Source organism: Sinocyclocheilus grahami, unplaced genomic scaffold, assembly GCF_001515645.1.
Source record: "Sinocyclocheilus grahami isolate Dianchi unplaced genomic scaffold, SAMN03320097.WGS_v1.1 scaffold124.1, whole genome shotgun sequence".
Taxonomy (NCBI): Eukaryota; Metazoa; Chordata; class Actinopteri; order Cypriniformes; family Cyprinidae; genus Sinocyclocheilus; species Sinocyclocheilus grahami.
The window spans coordinates 42,597-62,718 of record NW_015505303.1 but is presented as its reverse complement, the minus strand read 5'-3'; the positions used below and the strand labels follow the sequence as shown (position 1 = coordinate 62,718).

At 36.4% G+C, this 20,122-nt stretch overlaps 1 protein-coding gene across 1 annotated transcript in view; it reads right to left on the bottom strand.

Moving 5' to 3' along the window:
- Nucleotides 1-995: 995 nt before the first annotated feature.
- The window catches only part of pfdn1 (prefoldin subunit 1), a 21,956-nt gene continuing 2,829 nt past the window's right edge, over nt 996-20,122 (bottom strand). Inside the window, exon 4 of the mRNA XM_016278629.1 lies at nt 996-1,448. Within this exon, the coding sequence (XP_016134115.1) occupies nt 1,365-1,448 (84 nt within the window). The 3' untranslated portion in view covers nt 996-1,364. The remainder of the gene's footprint in view (nt 1,449-20,122) is intronic.

The window sequence follows — 20,122 nt, the reverse complement described above, 5'->3', positions numbered from 1 at the left end:
TTTTCTGTGAATGTGCGAGACTCTTAAGGAAGGTAATATAGAGATATTTATATTAAAAAATTATAATAATAAAAATTAAAAAAATTAAAAAAGCACATAAAATTACTAAACAAAACTGAAAATCTAAAAAGGTAATTGAAAATACTAATAGAAACTACAATTGTATATAAATAATACTAAAATAGCACTAATAAAAGACAAACTATTGCGTTAGTCTGACTGAAGACAAACTGCACATAAATGCACTAAATATACATAATATACAACACTTAAAGGTGGGGTAAGTGATTTCTGGAAGCCAATGTTGATATTTCAAATCACCAAAACAAACAAAATTGCTTTGGTACTCGGCCCGACTCAGTTTTCTTAAGCATTTTTGAAAAAATACATACCCCACCTTTAATATATACATATTTTTCAGCAGAATGCTGCGACTGACTGATCAAAATGTAGTAGTCAAGAGCGCCATGTAAACATTAGGTCCAAACACTGATCCAAAACTAAAATTTCATTGGGTGGCATAACAATGACCTCATCAATTACAAATCTTCACATTTAGAAACATTCTCTATTCCTTTATTTATGCAATTCATTGTCTTCTGAGGAAGTAAGATATCAAGCAGACACACATCTGCATCATGAATGAATGAGACACAGGCCGGCACACAGGAAAGACACAGGAAAGGCTGTCTGGAGAAGATTTAAGCAGAAGTCTGGGGAAATTATCTTTTCCAGTTTCAAGGCTGTTGCCCGAAAGACAAATTTTCCCAGGCTTATGCAACAAATTTCTCTCGGAGACCAGCCTAGGATCAGAAGAACACAAGAAAGGAGACACAGAGACGTGACGAGGGGGGAAAGAGGATGCCCAGAGGGACTGACAGGAAACCAGTGACGTAGAGGCACAAACAGCAATCCCCAAAACACACAGCAATGAAGTACCAAATCATTCAGATCATATCTAAATTACCGTCTGCGATGACACACATAAACACAGATTTGTCTTTAAACGGTCACCTTTATTACCATGTTAACACCTGCTTACATAAAAAATGTTTTGTATGATTACAAAACCATAGAAAAAAAGAACAGTTGAACAAACTCAATAACTTAAAAAGCCTTACAGAATACTCAGGTGTCAGAGATCACACAAATCAGTATTAGACAGACGGTCAACAGCACATTCATTTTTAACTATTAACCTAAATAAACTTCCTGTGTTCAGCTGGCAAATGACTCCCACTAGCTCGGCGGTCACGAGTATTCTCGAATACATGCAACAGCATGTTCAAACTAAGGGCACGGTGTACAAAGGTGATGGAGAAGGTATTTGTGTGTGTGTGTGGATGGGTGGGTGTGAGTGCGTTTTACTGGGCCCTCCTGGACATCAGCATCTCTCTGATGTTGTCCTCTGCATCTTTAACACTGCGCTCCAGGTACGTCTTCTTTTGCTGTGGAGAAAACAAAGGGAAAAGACAAAAACAGGTCGGTTATAACTTCAAGTTCGGAAACATCAGAAGGCTTTTTCTGTCTGAACACACCCTTTTACTCCCCAAACTTCGTGACAGAGCTGTTAAAATTCTTTGTGATAAGATAAGATTATCTTTTTTTGGATTGTATTCAAAGACGTCTTAACAAGAATTAAACTTTGATTGCTCGGGTTGAATAAGGTTAAAGGTTTCGGAGTGTCTAAATATGAAAAACCTTTCCTTTTTCAGTCAGATCATTTCTGACTGTTAAAGCAAAGGTGCTGCATGCTAGAGAAAGTGTAAATGGATTGTTACGTGCCAGGATGTGTAATCAGCCTGACACCTGGTTAGTGGGCGAGATACTGCCATTTATTATTCTTGATCCAGCGCAAAGGTTTTTTTATACCTTACACCACAATTTCACAAAAGTGTGCTGGATTGTGCTTCTATGTGGTTGTAGGTCGAAACATGTGGCTTGTGGGCCAACATCTCTGTAATGATTAAAGTATAGGCATGTGTTTACATTTGTAACCAAGCATTACTGCACATTAGCTCACTGCTCACTGAGAACCCCACCCTTCCTCCATCCCCCCTCGGTCACACACGACTAGCTTAACATCTCTAGATTCTCAAAACCCAAGATATGATGATAACTTTAAAGTGAAAGTTCACCCAAAAACTAAAATTCTGCATCAATTAGGGTTGTGCCGATAGACGATAGTATCGTGTATCGACGATAGTCAGAGATATCGCCTGTGGCTAATGCCACTGACGATAGCAAGACGATTATTATTATTAGAATTATTATTATTATCAGATTAGTAATACTAATACATGCGATGTAAGTATAAGAGATTTGTTCATCATACAGTGTAGATAGCTTCACTGATTTTAACGGGAGTGTATTTTAAAGTGCATAAACTCACGCTAGACTGAGCTTGTGATGATGTTCTTTGGTAATGTAAATGTTCTTTGCTCGTTTTCTGTAGCTGCTTTTGAATAACTGAGGAAATATAAGCATTCTAATTAGTAACTTCCAATATTTCTATTGAATTGTTATCATGTTAAATACAAATTCAGTCACATTAAAAAGGCTGTTTTTAGCCTTACGCTGGAGCCGGTTGACTTTCCAGCAATGAAACTAAGTGAATAAATAATTCAATAAATTATCACGATAATATCGTGTATCGGCGATCTCACAGGCTGACGATAGGTCGATATGAAAATTGAGTATATCGCCCAACACTAGTATCAATTACTCATCCTTATGGTGTTCCAAACCTGTAAGACTAAATGAAGATGTTTCTAATGAGATTATTCGAGAGATTTCGGTCCTGTCATGGACAGTTCGTTCCATCAACAATTGGACAGTTCAATAAGTTTTTTTACAAGAGATTGTAAAAGTAGGTTTTTAGGTGCAGTTACATTTACTAATGTTTGGTGAATTTTAGAAATCCAGTCATTTCAAAAGGATTCCACGTGATCTTGAATTTTGTGTGAGAATGAAAGCTCTCTCCACACAGATTTTGCAACTGGTTCTATCTGGATACGTGGATTCGCTGAGTTAACCAATGCAAAGCTGCTTGGTTTGAAAGTGACTTCTGTGTTTTGCCTGTGAAAAGGTCAGTTTATTTGTCAGTAGCGTAGCGATGTATGAAACACAGCTCACACAAAAGTCACACCAAGCAGATAATTTTTGGTCAATGTGATTCTGCATGACCCACTTAACTCAATGCAAAAGCTTTCATCCACACACGAAATTCCCAATGCTGTTGATTCCTATTGAAATGGAAGGAATTCACCTGTAAAAACTCACCAAACAATGGTAAATGTGACTGCAACATAACATGTAAACTAACTTTTGTAGTTTAGTACTTTCATAGAACTAAGTTATATTCTTTTTACGTTCGTATTAAGATTTTTAGAAAAGTTACTTGTACATATAACAGCGTTGCATTGTGGGTGTCTTGAGTTCGAATCCCGGCTCGAGGATCTTTCCCGATCCCACCACCCTCTCACTTCCTGTATACTCTACACTGTCCTATCTTAATAAAGGCAAAATACCAAAATAAATCTTTAAAAAAAAAAAGTTACTTTTGTAGGTATGGTTGATGACCCATTTTTAGTGTTAAGGTATGGTTACATTTGCTGTTGTTTGGCCAATTTTTATGGGTGTAATCCAGTAATTTCAATATACACGCAATCACGAATTGCATGCGAGGATGAATGAATTCTCCACACAGATTTTGCAATGTGGATTCACATTGACCAACAGAAAGTTGCTTGGTTTGAAAATGACTTCAGTGTGAGATGCTTCCTAAATTGGCATGGTATTGTTAATACAGACCTTTTTGGCCCTTGAAATGAAGTAATTGTGTTTTAAATTTGTCGATTAAACTGGGCAATTCATATGGAACATTTTTACAATCCCCTTTTTGAAGTGGTTTTGGAGGAATGGATTTTCAATGGAGGGACAGAAATCCTGAAAGTTTCATTTAAAAAGATGAATTACTACGGTGGCCGAGAGAGCTCAACGCGCTGCAAATAGAAAAAACACCTGCAAATTAAGAAAATATCTTCATCAATTTGACAACACACGTGCTGCAAATGCTCACAACACAACCAAATAAAGAAACACACTGCAAATACAGAAACGCGCTGCAAATGAACAAACAACCAAATAAACAAACACGCGGCAAATGCTCACAACACAATCAAACAAAGAAACACGCGGCAAATGCTCACAACACAATCAAACAAAGAAACACGCGGCAAATGCTCACAACACAATCAAACAAAGAAACACGCGGCAAATGCTCACAACACAATCAAACAAAGAAACACGCGGCAAATGCTCACAACACAATCAAACAAAGAAACACGCGGCAAATGCTCACAACACAATCAAACAAAGAAACACGCGGCAAATGCTCACAACACAATCAAATAAAGAAACGCGCTGTACATAGGCACAGACCACATCAGAAATGTTTAAGGGAACTGCAAAGTGACGAACATGGCTGGGACATATTTATCAATGTTTGCTCTGAAAGGTGAGATTTTTGTTTATTTTAACATCCTGATCATATGCTTCCTTTGCTGCTTCTTTTTTTGGGGGGGAAATTATTAGCCTAAATAAGCTGATGAAATACACAATTACTTCAAATAAAGAAACGCGCTGTACATAGGCACAGACCACATCAGAAATGTTTAAGGGAACTGCAAAGTGACGAACATGGCTGGGACATATTTATCAATGTTTGCTCTGAAAGGTGAGATTTTTGTTTATTTTAACATCCTGATCATATGCTTCCTTTGCTGCTTCTTTTTTTGGGGGGGAAATTATTAGCCTAAATAAGCTGATGAAATACACAATTACTGTAACTGTGAAAGCATGTAAGCTGGCTAACTTATAACTTCCCTTACAAAAATTATCCATATGGTTTTAATATTAAACTTAATTAATTAATAAATACATTTATTATGTAAAAAATAAAAACAAAAAATGGTTACTATAGTTAAACCATGGTAACCACAAATTAACCATGGATTTACTACACTAACCATAGTTTAACCATGGTATTTGTACAACTGTAGTTATCAATACAAAAAAAAAAAACATGGTTAATTTTCGTTTTGTTGGGGTCCTCCCATTGTGGTCTGTACTTGCGTTTCTGTATTTGGCTGTGTTGTGAGCATTTGCAGCATGTTTCTTTATTTTGTTGTGTTGTGAGTATTTGTGGCGCGTTTCTTTATTTGTTTGTCTTGTGAGTATTTGCAGCGTGTTTTTGTATTTGATTATGTTGCGAGTATTTGCAGCACATGTGCTGTCAAACTGATGAAGATGTTTTCTTAATTTGCTGGTGCTTTTTCTATTTGCATGTGTTTTCTGAAGTTGCAGCGCGTTGAGCTCTCTCGGCCACCGTAAATTACAGATTTGGAACAACATGAGGGTGAGTAATTGACCGTTTATACTTTTGGTGGCTTAGCATAAAAAAAAGAGCAAATTCCTTGTTCACTGGGTTTTGATTGCACTGTCTTGTTTTCCTAGTAACAGGCACATGTTATTGCATGAAAAGAGAGGTATTTGGTTGCGCTTTTATTCATGCAAACATATTTTCCATTCAACTATGCCAAATGTGTCACAAATAAGAATGAGACGAATATCCGAACTCTGTCCTATAAAAAGCAAGAGCCATTTGTTCATTGAAGAGAAGGTTTATTTTTGGAACCACGTCCGGCCTGTTTACGTACAAAGCTGCTTGTGTATTTTTGGATTTTTGTATGTGCGTTTGTAGATGCAGATGATACAGGTTATCAACAAGCCTGTTTTGTGATAAGTCTGCATGGCATAAGGAGGAGGGATATTTTCTCTGAGCAAGCATGATAAGAGATACAACAACAATTGATATCAGCTTGCCCATACCTCCCCACAGAAAAAAATGGTATTTATAGGTCACAGTGCTTGGAAAGGCAGAGAAAAGGTCATAAAAATATTTCAGAGGGCAGAAAATTACACAGGAGGGAAAACAATGTCCAACAGGGGTGCACAGAATGTTGCATTACCCTCTCCATCAATCTGACAGAGTTGGATGGGTGGCATCAAAAAGACACTGTTAACTACTAACATTCAAATGTTTGGGGTGAAAGAAGCCTTTTATGCTCAACTAGGCCATATTTATTGATCAAATATATAATAAAAACTGTAATATTGTGAAATATTACAAATTAAAAATAACAGTTTTTATATTTGAAGATATTTAAAAATGCAATTTATCTTTGTGATTGGAACGCTGAAATTTCAGCAGTCATTCCTCCAGACTTTACTGTCAAATGATCCTTCAGAAATCATTATGCGGAGTTCGTGCTCAAAACATTTCTCATTATTATCAATGTTGAAAACAGTTGTGCAGCCCAATATGTTTGTTACACGTGAAAACACAAAGCATGGCCTGTTCAGTCCGATTCCTGAGCAAATGAGTTGTTTCTTTTAATAAATCATTCAAAAAGACTATTGGTTTGAATCAGCCTGACGAATCCTTCATGGACTGAACTCACTGTTAAGAGTCAGCTGCTGCACTGAAGATAAACATTTATTCCAGTAGTTTATTTACCGATTTATCTTGTTTGTGTTTTGGGTGGGGCAGGTCTGCTATAAAAAGAGCACTGGAGCGTGAGCTGAACAAATGAAGGGGAATCCTCTTCCCTGTATGCCCTATGAATCATATGCAAAAGAAAAGAAGCTTCAGATACACATGGAAAATTCAGCAGAAGACTGTTTGTGTTGACTACTATTATATCCGTGTTTAGGCAAGCTGAAACTAGCTGTTAAGTGCAGGAACAGAAACGATCCTAACTAAGCGCTGTTTGCCTCCTACACAGCTCGACAGAGCCGTGTGTAAAACAATCAATCTTTTGACTCCATGAATGTCCTGCTTGGTATATTGTATGTGTGTGTCTTTCTCCGTTTTGGACATCTCCACTGAGCTCTCGTCTATGAAATAGAACCATTTATTGATAATTCTGTTAAAAAAAGTAAAAACAATACTGCACAAATTTGCTTTGTGGTTACCAGTAAGTTACCACAACATATTTTGGTAACTTACTGGTAACACACTTTTAAATGGTTTTAAATCCAATTTTCAAAAAAAAAAATTGTGAAAAAACTAATTTATGTTTTTATTTATTTTTTTATTAATAATGTACATTAGGGTGTTTTGTGTTAAATTTCTTTATTTTTAATTCTTTATTTCTAATTTGTTATTTAGTTAATGTTTATTGCATTATTTGTGTATTGCCTAGATGGTGTTTTGTCTTTGTGGGTATGTCGCTGTGTATGTTTATACATGAGTACTGATCATGTGTTATGGACAGGCCAAATCTGTTTGCATCTGTATTATTATGGTCATTATCAGTACATTTTTAGGCACAAAGAAGATTTTAGTAGTTTAAGGAGATTACATAATGGTATATAAATATATAACTTTTTTATTAATATGATATCATGAAATATACTGTTGTATCAATATAATATAAGTTATATATATATATATATAAGATGTAAAATACATGCATCATACCACCACATAATACCTGTAACACTGTCTCCGTATTTTTTGCAGTGAATTTCTGACAACCAAAAATTATTGTAATTTTAACTGTGAAAGACTGTAAAAATGCAACAGTATAAACTTTTGTTTAATGGTAAGTTCTCTCACTATATACAGGTAACATTTGAGAGTAAAATACTTTTAAATGTAGAATTTATGGGGAAAAAACAATGCATATTATCATTTACACTGAAAACCTGTCAACTGACATTTCCAAAACTCCCTGTGACACTTCACACGGTTTTTGTTTTTTTAATATTTGTGTGTCTTACAGTTTGTATGTTTCTTACGCTATGTTAGGGTTTTATTTTACAACTTATATTCAAGTTTTTATGCATAATTTTAGTGTTTTGTATTTGTGTATATGACACTGTGCATGTTCTTTATATTAGTATTTACCTCAGAAAAGATACTTATGACGTACTTTGATTCTTCATGTGTCTTTCTCTTTTCCATTTCTGTTATTATTTGTGATTTTCAGTATATTTAAAAAAAATTTAGTAGAAGTGTGTTCTGGTAGAGAATTCTAAAATTCTTTTGTAAATTACAGGTTGTTCTGTAAATATGCGTAGATGTTTACTGTATTTTTACATAATTATTCTGGCATCTGTAAATTTACCAGGATAATTTTTACAGTGCAATTTTACAGCATACACAGGCAAAACTTGATTTCTGAATTCAGTTGTAGCACTTAAAATAATCTCAACATTAACAATGGAATATTAAAAGAATTAAAAACAAAAAAATAAATTAATTAAACCCTAAATGGTCACTCAAAATAACACAAGCATACAAGATCAATCAATGCACCAAATTCAGGACTAAACCGGTTATCATCAAAGATATGAGCCAAGCGGTAATGGGGGATTCCCCTTTGCCCAAACACGTTGTGTTATGGAAACACTATTTTCCATGCGGATAATGATACCTCAGAAGACTGACCTTCCCAGAACAATGCGGAAGAAGGCACAAAGAGAGGTCTTGTGGCTCTCTCTTCTGCGGTTCGCTCTGAATCAAGCTCCAGAAGCCTTCATTGTTGTGGCCTGAATGGATCCTCTCATGGGAGTGAGGGCCGCCCATAGTGACTTCTGTCAGAGCACAGATGACAGGGCAGATAGTCTGCGCAGACACCGCCGTAAAAGAGCCCTTTGTTGTTGCCGGCTTAGGAGTGCCACTGAAACAGGAACTTTAGCTGTATCTGGTGCATTGGCTTTGAATGCAGCAAAGATAAACTGTAGTTTTGATGTTTTGTTGTTATGATAATTACAGGAACACCTACAGAAAAATGGAGGGGTGAGGAATCCATGAATTTCAGTGGCGACAGTGTGGTGGACATGGCAAATGACAAGGCAAAGTCCCCTCTCTGCGTTTGGGTTTTTATAGTCCAATATAAATTCACACTTCATTTTATGTTTACACAGTTTCCAGGTTACAAGCATCAATAACCTCACGCTATCAACAAGCAACCAAACCCCCCAATATATTGCCATTGAGAGTTTCGGGTCAGTTGACCCAGTGTTATATAATGTTAGTTAATCTAGCTGGCTAACATGGATGAGGTTTTGTCGAAACTGCAAAAATGCATCAATAAGCATCAATAACAATGTCTTAAAAACTACAAATCAATCAGTTTTCATAAACACATGACAGTCTATTTACATTATGTCCGTGTAATTAATTAATTAATTTATTTTCTTTGAAAGAAATTAATAAATTTATTTAGCAAGGATGCAGTAAGTTGATCAAAAGTGACAGTAAAGGCTTGATAAATTTCAAATAAATGCTGTTCTTGTAAACTTTGTATTCATCAAGAACACTGAAAAAATACATCACTGTTTCAACAAGAAATGATTTATGAAGGAACATGTGACTGGAGTAATTGCTGCTGAAAATTCAGATTTGCCATCACAGGAATAAATTAAATGTTAAAATATAAAAGTTATTTTAAATTGTAGTAAAATCTCATATATTTTTGATCAAATAAATGCAGCCATGGCGAGTATAGGACTCTTCTTTCAAAAACATTAAAAGATCTTACCAACCACAAACATCTGAACGGTGGTATATTTTTGATAGACAGACAAACAAACAAAATCCTAATATTACATTTAAAAAACATTTTAATTTTGATTTTAAAAATCAATCTTTCTTTTGTGGTGGGGCCAGTCCAAATTTTGGACTGAAGAGATGTATTACACACAATTATTTCATCTCATATTTGTTTTATTTTCATACTGTCCAATATTTTCTCTTCCAAATTCTTTGAGCATGCACTAAAAAAAACCTACCTGCCAAATTTGATAGGCTTTCTTAAAAATAAAGTATAATTCTGTGCCACTGCCAAGGTCAAGGGTACAAAGTCAAATGAGAGGCAGCACAGCGGGTGTGAGGAGACCCATCACGCGTCTCAAAGAAGATGTGGGCATGAAAGTGCCATGTAAGGACATTTGTCCCATGCACTGACACCTAAGCCATGCAACTAAATCTGCAGCATCTCCCTCCCGCTGCCTTTGGAGTATTAATAACAAGCTTCTCCCATCTTTCACTGCAAATGCAGCAAACAATACCCCAGTGAGACTCAGGGAATGGGGCTGACAGATCCATAACAGCCCTGTCAACAGGTTCTCACATGCTTCCCAACAGACCCTCCCCCCGCTGCGGGCACGCAGCCCACCTGCATCGCGGGCCAATTATGAGCTCATAACGGAACCAGCAGTGGGGTTATTGTCACCCCAGGAGTCATCAATCATGTATGTGGATCACGAGGGTGGTGAGTAGGCCAAGACGCCGCTCAGATGCTGACGACATCGTGTTACCTCGTAACGTATTGCTTTGCGTCTGGGCTGTTCGAATACGGAGGCCAAAGGAGCCACGAGTTCATTCGCTCCCTGTGGTCTAAATGCGGTCCAAGTATGTACTAGGCGGAAAATGGCAGCTATGCGGTTTGACTGTACACAGGCGTTAAAAAAGCAAGGAGGCTTCTGAAAAATTTGTGTGACTCAGGGGTTGTCTTTCAAACGCTAACAATCACCATCATTATATCGGTGCCCTTAAAAGCCAATTCACACTGCACCGACAGACGCCAACAAACACTTTCATCTGGTTTTGTTTGATCAGTGAGTTACCCCTCTTGGCATCTGTTGGCATTGGTTGGCGCTTGTTTTCACCAACTGAACATGTTAAATCGGCATTTGCCGGGTCTTGGAATGTCTGAAAAGTGACGTACTGTATTCGGTCGGCTACCAACGCAGTGTGAATTGGCCTTAAAACAATTGATAATGACGTTTGGACAATCAGAAAATGTGCGTCTGAGGCAGCATTCACAAAAATCTTCTTAAAAGAATAAATTTTTTAAAGATAATCTGGAAAACACAGAAGCTCAAACGTTGTTCTAGAACGTGGTGCACACAAGCTTCTGTATTTACCACGTGTGATTCGCTTTATGTATACGTGTCAATCATTGTTTATGTAAATTAAAGAGTAAATTAAATATAAGCAATTGTGTCTCTTTACAAGATTTGGATTCATATAGATTCATATAAACGACTTGGTTCATATAGATAAATTTTTCTGTGCCTTTATGATCTATTGAGTGTTTTAGTTGCCTGGACTTTTAATGGCGGGACAGAAGCTTCTCAGGTTTAATTCGTTAAGTCTTATGGGTTTAGAACAACACGAGGGTGAGTAAATGATAATTTACTGATTTGATATGCATTACATGTGGCTAGTGTTATGGTACATTCACACGGGGCGTCGGAGTCGATGCTTGACGGAGTGCGTTTCTGAAATTTGGTGCTGACGAGATTGTCATAGTACCAACAGCCAATCACATTACTTTTCTGGTGTTGCATGAACGCAATTGCACTACGATATTAGCTTAAAGCGATCTGATTGGCCGACACCTGCATTGACACTTAAAACGTTTTTCAACTTCTGCCACAAGCAACACCAGTGGTGCGACGCATGACGTCACCCATTGAAACTAAATGAGAAGTGTTAATGCGGACTACCAGTAAAACTGATACAAATTTGGGACCAAAAATTATTCAGACCGAGTCTGGGGAAAAATATTTGAAGTTCAGGTTTGCATGAAGCTGGGTGACAGCATGCCCAGGAGACTACAGGTTGTCATTAAGGCTAAGGGTTGCCCGACTAAGTATTGATAGTTGTGTAAATACTGTCATACTAACAGCTGTCTGAATAATTTTTGGTTGATTGTAATCCATTACATAACTTTCTATCAAAGTTATCTAACATTATCAAGCTGAATTTGTTCTGACACAGTTTAACTCCGAGTTCTTGTCATATTTTATTACCATTTTCTAAACTATAGCGAATAAACTGTGATAATGTGAGAAATGTTGAAGGTGTCTGAATAAATTTTGGTTTGACTGTATCTATTTGATAAATGAAGTTAACCAACTAACATTATACATACTCTTTTGGTTTCTGTACCCAATATTTAAAAAAATTGACAAATGCAATAAAAATATCAGTATCGGTACTCAGTATCGGCAAGTACCAAAAATAAAAGTATCGGTATCGGGCGAGTACTGGAAAAAGTGGTATCGGTGCATCCCTACTTTAAGACACTTTAACTCTAAGAGGTCATTTTCAATTATTTTTAAAGAATTTTTCAATATTTTTAGGAAGTTCTGTCCTAAGAACAATCTTATGAAGAAAAAGATAAGAACATTATTTAAAAATATACAAAATATTCTTACATTTATTTTTAAGTTAGAAAATAAGAAGAAAATAGCTTTTAAGAATAAATTTCTAGGAATGCTGTTAGAATCCGGACCCTGGTCACTATGGGATATGTGACGGTCACAGTGCAATGAAACAAGGTGTCATCGGGTTTGCCGAGGCACTTCTTATGATGGGGTTGGGCTGCACCACCAGGGAAGCCCTGGGCCTCGTTCCAGATGTCGCCAGCCCTGCATTTACTCAGGATGATGTCGCAGCCGAGCCTGGAATTACACCCAAACTGCCCAGCGCACCGCAGCCAAAGACAGACAGGCCCAGACACGACGCAGAACACACAGTCTGGGCCAGAACACACACACACACAGCTCAGAAATACTGCATATGAGTGAACGCCCATGATCATACAGCCCTCATGCACACTTCAGGTGCACTTCCCTCAGCTCTTTTGCCTTTTAAATGTACAGTTCCTGCAAACAATGTAAATAGCTTTAAGTGAAGCAACGGATGCGCATATGCAAAGTTGGGAAGTAGATGAGTAATTGATTAGTTAGTAAATACATTATTCAAATTATGTAAACCGATTTAACTTTACATCTTGGATAAACAAGGAAATGCATTACCCACATCACTCTGACATCATACATGTGCAGTGCCACTCAAAGCAAAGAATATTTTTGAACAGGCTAATAGACTAAATTGCAATTATTGCTTGATTAATAACATGAAATGATAAAAATGTGAAAAACCCCATGTCCAAATATGCCTGCTTCCCTAGCATACTATATGGCAAAAGCAGCATGTCGCAATTAACAGTTGAAAAGTTCTTCCTCAAATTTACATACATTACATTTACATTTAGTCATTTGGCAGACGCTTTTATCTAAAGTGACTTACAAATGAAGACAATGGAAGCAATCAAAATCAACCAAAGAGCAATAATATGCAAGTGCTATAACAAGTCTCAGTTAGCTTAATACAGTACACGTAGCAAGGTTTTTTTTTATTATATAATAAATAAAAAGAAAACAGATAGAACAGAAAACGAATAGAGCAAGCTAGTGTTAGAGGCCTTTTTTGCTTTTGTTAATTGTATAATAAATACAAAGAAAAGAAATAAATAGAATACAAAAAGAACAGAGAAGTATGCAGTATCAATACCAAATGCAGTAGTGCGGATGTAGCTAAAGTTTATAGATTACCTATTAAGGATTTAAGGTTTTGATCAAGTATACAGTAATCTGAATTTCTGAAAGCCATAACTCCAGTCTGATTGACTGCTTAATATTTAATAATCATGCCTTCATTTTTTTGTGAAAGTCATGACACTTTTTTAAAAAGAATTCTTAGATGAATAGAAATAAAAAAAAAAACAGACTGAAATAAAAATCTTTTGTAACAAAAGTCTTTACTATCACTTTTGATTAAATGAATGCATCCTTGCTGAATTTAATACTTTACAAGTATTAATTTCTTTAAATAAAATCTGACTGACCCCAAACATTTAAATGGTAATGTATATATTTGTAAATAGTTATTAAATCTTCATTTAATTTAATTGTAATTTAAAACAATAATTATTATTTAAAACTCCAAAATCAATTAGAAACGCCCATCTCTACTATAAAAAAAGAATTATTAAGTCAAGTACTGTATATAAGAAAGAAAGAAAGAAAGAAAGAAAGAAAGGAAGGATTTAGTGTCTATACTCTATACTTGATGTTTATAGCCAAAGGGTAAATACTTGCACAAGGTCAAGACTTGATCAAAAAGTGTTTTGATCTACATTTTCAACACAGACTCAGAGCTGGAGAGAGAAGAAGCAATGATTCTGCAGACACATCAGACCCAGACAGATGAAAAATGAGCTAGACTACTGTACCTCATCTACTAAACGTCTCACTGCATCACAGGCCACCCCTTCATTGCTTTATACACTCAAAAAATAAAAAAAGTTGAGAAAACTTAAAAGTTTAAGGGAACCAGCTTCAGCAGATTTTTTGGTTTTCTCAACTTTTTGTTGTATACACTGAAAACAATAAGTTGAGAAAACTCAAAGATCTGCTGAAGCTGGTTGCCTTAAACTTTTAAAGGGTTAGTTCGCCCAAAAATTTAAATTAGCTTGTGTTTTACTTACCCTCGAAGCATCCTAGGTGTATATGACTTTCTTCTTTCAGATGAATCCAGTCGGAGTTATATAAAAAATTGTCCTGGCTATTCCAAGCTTTATCCTTGCAGTCAGCGGGTGTTGCGGTTGAACAGTCCACAAGTCGTCAAATAAAGCTCGCGCATTCATAATAAAACATGCCGCAGACGGCTCCGGGGGATGAATAAAGGCCCCTGTGGCGAATCCATGTGTTTTTTAAAGAAAAATATCCAGATTTTTTGGTTTTCTCAACTTTTTGTTGTATACACTGAAAACAATAAGTTGAGAAAACTCAAAGATCTGCTGAAGCTGGTTGCCTTAAACTTTTAAAGGGTTAGTTCGCCCAAAAATTTAAATTAGCTTGTGTTTTACTTACCCTCGAAGCATCCTAGGTGTATATGACTTTCTTCTTTCAGATGAATCCAGTCGGAGTTATATAAAAAATTGTCCTGGCTATTCCAAGCTTTATCCTTGCAGTCAGCGGGTGTTGCGGTTGAACAGTCCACAAGTCGTCAAATAACGCTCGCGCATTCATAATAAAACATGCCGCAGACGGCTCCGGGGGATGAATAAAGGCCCCCTGTGGCGAATCCATGTGTTTTTTAAAGAAAAATATCCATACACTGAAGCAGTTCCAGCGGATGACGCAGCACGTATGCGCAGCGCGCGTGTCTCTGAGGTATGCTAGTCTCGCGAGTTTGTTTATTATAGGAGCAAAGGAAGCAAAGTTTCCATATACTTTAGCAAAGGAAAACCAGTGACTTCTTGGTTTATATCGAAATCCTACGACATTTTTCTTTGCAAATCCTTGGTTTGCACTTCTAATTCGTGACCGGCGTTTTGTTTTGTTCTCTCTCCGCATTCGTCAATAATCACGCTGCGCATACATGGTGCGTCATCCGCCGGAACTGCTTCAGTGTATGACAGTCAGCAGAAGTGAGAGAAAAGTGTTTATTACATTTGAAATATGGATATTTTTCTTACAAAAACACATGAATTCGCTACAGGGGGCCTTTATTCATCCCCCAGAGCCGTCTGCGGCACGTTTTATTATGAATGCGCGTGCTTTTTTATTTTTTATTTGACGACTTGTAGACTGTTCAACTGCAATTTTTTATATAACTCTGACTTGATTCGTCTGAAAGATTAAAGTCATATACACCTAGGATGCCTGGGGGGTGAGTAAAACACAAGCTAATTTTCCTTTTTCCTTTTAAGTTTTCTCAGCTTTTTATTTGTTTACAGTGTGTCAAGGGGCTGTGACACAATTCGTCTGCACTGATATCTCACATTCTGCTTAGATATGATCAATGTACTGTTGACATGAGGTGGGATAATACCGAAAGATGAGTGAATTTTACAGAAATCCAGACATTCATGGACTGGTTAAAAGTTTATTTAGACTGATAAGTAACTGGATCATTCTTAAAGCATCTCTAAACCAACATTGTGCATTGTATAAAATTAACAGTATTTTTAGAACATGGGTTTAAATTCCCATCATAAGGAAATAAATACTTCCTCTCATCCTTCATGAAATTTTCCAAACTTGCATAGTCTTAAAATATCTTTCAAGCATAATGAATAGAAGCACGTCTCTTGCTGTGACACCTCAATGACAGGCTGCACTGTTTCATTAAAACGTTGGACCTGACTGGGGTCATATATTGAGTAAGAAAATGCAAATATGGGGAAGATTCAGGCGAAGCCTGCTGCATCCCACTCATGTCATGCAAGTTAAAAATAACTGCACTGATCTAGCTGTTTGACACAGAAGGCCTCTGATCAGAAAGCAGGACCTCCCATGAGGCTACAGGTGGTCACACACGCACATGAATTTCAGGTAAACACCTGAACAGCTGCCTTTTCACTCTGTCTTTAACAATGACATCAGTGAGAAGCATGTGAACTTTGTCTGAATGCTTTTGTTCACTTGGCGACTGATGTGGTTACAAACTCAAAGCTCAGGATCTGCTTCATGTGCTGCATAGCAGTTATGCTAGTGTTACACAGAGGATCTGAAATAAACACACATTAAGCACCAAATACGGTCAATTTTGTATTTGGTTGGTAATTTTGCAAGCACAAGCAGTGTCGTATTTTCATTACGGACTGGATACTTAAACTGTAGTAATATGCATTTGAACAATGACCACAGAGCAAAGTGTAATGCGAGGTACTAAGTATTTGTACTGTTTCATGTCTGAGAGATGCTTTCTTCAGCTTGTTAATTATGCTTCACTAATATATTCTATATTATGTTCTATGTATATTTTACATTATATACTAAAATTCATAGACATATTTCCATTTTGCAAAACTGTTTGTCTTAACAGTGAGCAAGCTGTCATTAAAGAAAGAAGTGCTGTAATCATTTTGAGTAAAATATGTGTTATGGGAAAAAATTTTTAAAGTTTGGTTTGTTTTTTTTTTGCATTAAAAATGTGGTCCAGTGTCATTAATAAAAATAAATTTTCTAATTGTTCAAACATCTTTGTAATAGAATCATGACAAAGTAATTCAACAAGCTGTATTAAATCTGTGCGATAGTTTATTGAGCATTTTCTTTTGACAGTTTTAAATGTCAGTTACTGAGCTCTTGGAGAGAGTTTGATTGTCTTGACTGTCGTAACCGAACGGGACACTTAGTTTGAATGCTGAATGGAGGATGACAGACAGACGCAGCGGAGAGAAGAGTTTACGTCAACTTGAATTTAAGGACTTAAATATTCATCTGTACCTCACATTGACCTATGGAACAGCTTCAGAACACTTGAAATATAGTGCACGGAAACTTTATAGTACTTTTGGTTTTTGTGCCTTTTGTGGGGCTTAACAATAACACAGAATAATACTCACATTATCGGATTTGGATCGGTCTTGTCTGACCGATACCCGATCCGGCAGAAAATTATACCGATACTGAGTATCGGATCGATGCATCCATAATTTGATCACAAGTGGTCAACCTAAATGCATTACCACTTACACCAAGTGACCCCTTGTGATGGAATTTCATTTCATGAGTGCATATATAACTATGTCACTATTTCAATGCATGTACATGTTAACTGAAAAATGAGTGTTTACTATTGTCATTTTGCATTATTGACACTATTTTCCTAATTAATGCTGTTCAGTTGCTTTGTCACAATCTGTATTGTTAAAAGCGCTATATAAATAAAGGTGACTTGACTTGACTTGACATGACTGCAATTATCTGATACTAAATCAGTCACACTTTATTTTTAGGTCCAATTCTCACTATTAACAAACCATGAACATAACTTTTGCCTCAATAAACTCCTAATTTGCTGCTTATTGATAGTTAGTAAGGTAGTTGTTAAGTTTAGGTATTGGGTAGGATTAGGGATGCAGGGATATGGTCATGAAGAATATGTGCTTTATAAGTACTAATAAACAGCCAATATGTTATTAATAGGCATGCTAATAAGCAACTAGTTAATAGTGTTGCTAGAATTGGTCTTTACACAAAGCATCAATTTCTTTAAAAACTTTTAACAGTTATAAAAAGTACAAAATAGTAAAATAATATTATTAATAATAATATACATATATAAAAAGAGAAAACAAACTCTGCAATATATCCTAATTAAATTTTTGCTATATCTGAATTGTCTCATTGCTGTTTTTAAACACAAACAAGTTGATTAAAATGGAATACTCGCAGTGTTTCGCCTAGGTTCACAGCGGGGTGTCAGATGGACACAAACACTTAATGGGATAGTTCACCCAAAAAAGAAAATTCTGTCATTAATTTCACCAAACCTGTAAGACCTTCGTTCATCATCGGAACACAAATTAAGATATTTTTGATGCATTCCTAGAGCTCTCTGACAAAAACGTATGCTGTTCCGTGTCAGCAGTGCCATACGCGGATACGCTGTTAATGTTGTTTACGCTTTGATTTGAACATAAACAATGTATCCGCGCACATACGTTGCACGTGTTATTTACGTATGTGATACTCTCCAAAATGGTGCTAGGGTGAAGCGGAGGAGACGGATTGTTTAATAAAGTTATTTTTGTTTTCTTTTGCACACAAAAAGTATTCTCGTAGCTTCATAAAGTTATGGTTAAACCACTGATGTCGCATTGATTTTAACGATCTCTTTGCTACGTTTCTGGACCTTGATCGTGGTAGGATCCTTGCTGTCTATGGATGGTCAGAGCTCTTGGAATGCATCAAAAATATCTTAATTTGTGTTCCGAAGATGAACGGAGGTCTTACGGGGAACGGAGGAACAACATGACAGTGAGTAATTAATGATAGAATTTTCATTTTTGGGTGAACTATCCCTTTAAAGGAATCATGGCGTTCATGTGTTTCTTTTAATGACAGCAGTCAATATAACAACTGATCAATTATTTGAACTGTACATTGAACTAAACATCGGAACATTTGTTTTTATGACAATTATCCACAAAGTGGGCAGCTTTAAAAAAACGCAGATATTTTTGTCTGCTTTTTGTGTGCGCGCGCACATCGGGGTGGGACTCCGTCGTGCGCAACACAAAGAGCAGAGGAGAATTGTAAACGCGTGACCATGTAGAGACAGAAATTACATTCCTTTGTGTACATAGGATAAATAACATAAGACTATTAAGTTTGTTTAATAAAAGAGCAAGTTATAGACCCGTTTCCTAATAGGAAAGGTAACCTTAAATTAGGGCTGCACGATAAATCGCATGTGATTGTCATGCACATCTCGTCAGTAAAGCCGCTGACAAGCTACGCAATATCGTGTTCATAATCGCACCATTCGATTATGAATGTGATATTGCGTAGTTTGTCAGTGAACTACGGCTCTGTGTATTAAATGCCGTTCCATCTGAAAGCATGTGATGGAGATTTACTACTAATCACAGAACCGGCTTTATTGACGAGACGCGCATGACAATTAAATGCGATTTATCTTGCAGTCCTACCTTAAATGACCTCTGTTGTGATCTGGCGCTATATAGAAAATACAATTAAATAAAATTAACTTGACCTTTGGGGGGGGGGGCCTAATATAACAACACTGACTCGGTTATTTGCAAATATAAATAACAAAATTCATTGAATGAATTTCAGATATGATCTACATTTAATTTCTTAACTTTTACCCAAAGAGAACTATCGGTGTCACTGAATATGGCATACTGAAGTTGTTCTGTGTAATCTGTATATGTATGGAATTCTATTATATTTTTCAAGATGATACATAAACAGAACCTTTTTAAATGTTGATGTTTTATCAATGGATGACTCACAGATTAGTAGGCAATTAATTACATATTAGCATTTACACTAGTGCTGTGTTCAAAATATCGATACGACGATGTAACGTCACAGAGATTTGACGATACGAGTATCGATACAGCTGGCCCTGTATCGATATTGTGGCACGTGTGCAGCAGTGGACCGCGCTTAATTTGTTTAAAATTTTACAATGTTTAAAATTGAGTAGAAAAGTGCTAGGTTTCTAAAAAAGAATGAATAGAGCATATATAGGCTACAACAAGGTTTAATCTGGCCGCAGAGAAACACAACAGGGTTGCCTGACATAAAGAGACGTAAACCCCAAAACAGAGCTTTAAACTTGCGCAATACGGAAATATCTGCTAAGTGTGCTACTTATCTTTGTCAACCATGTGCACACGCGCTCTCTCTCCACTGTGGATAAACGCGC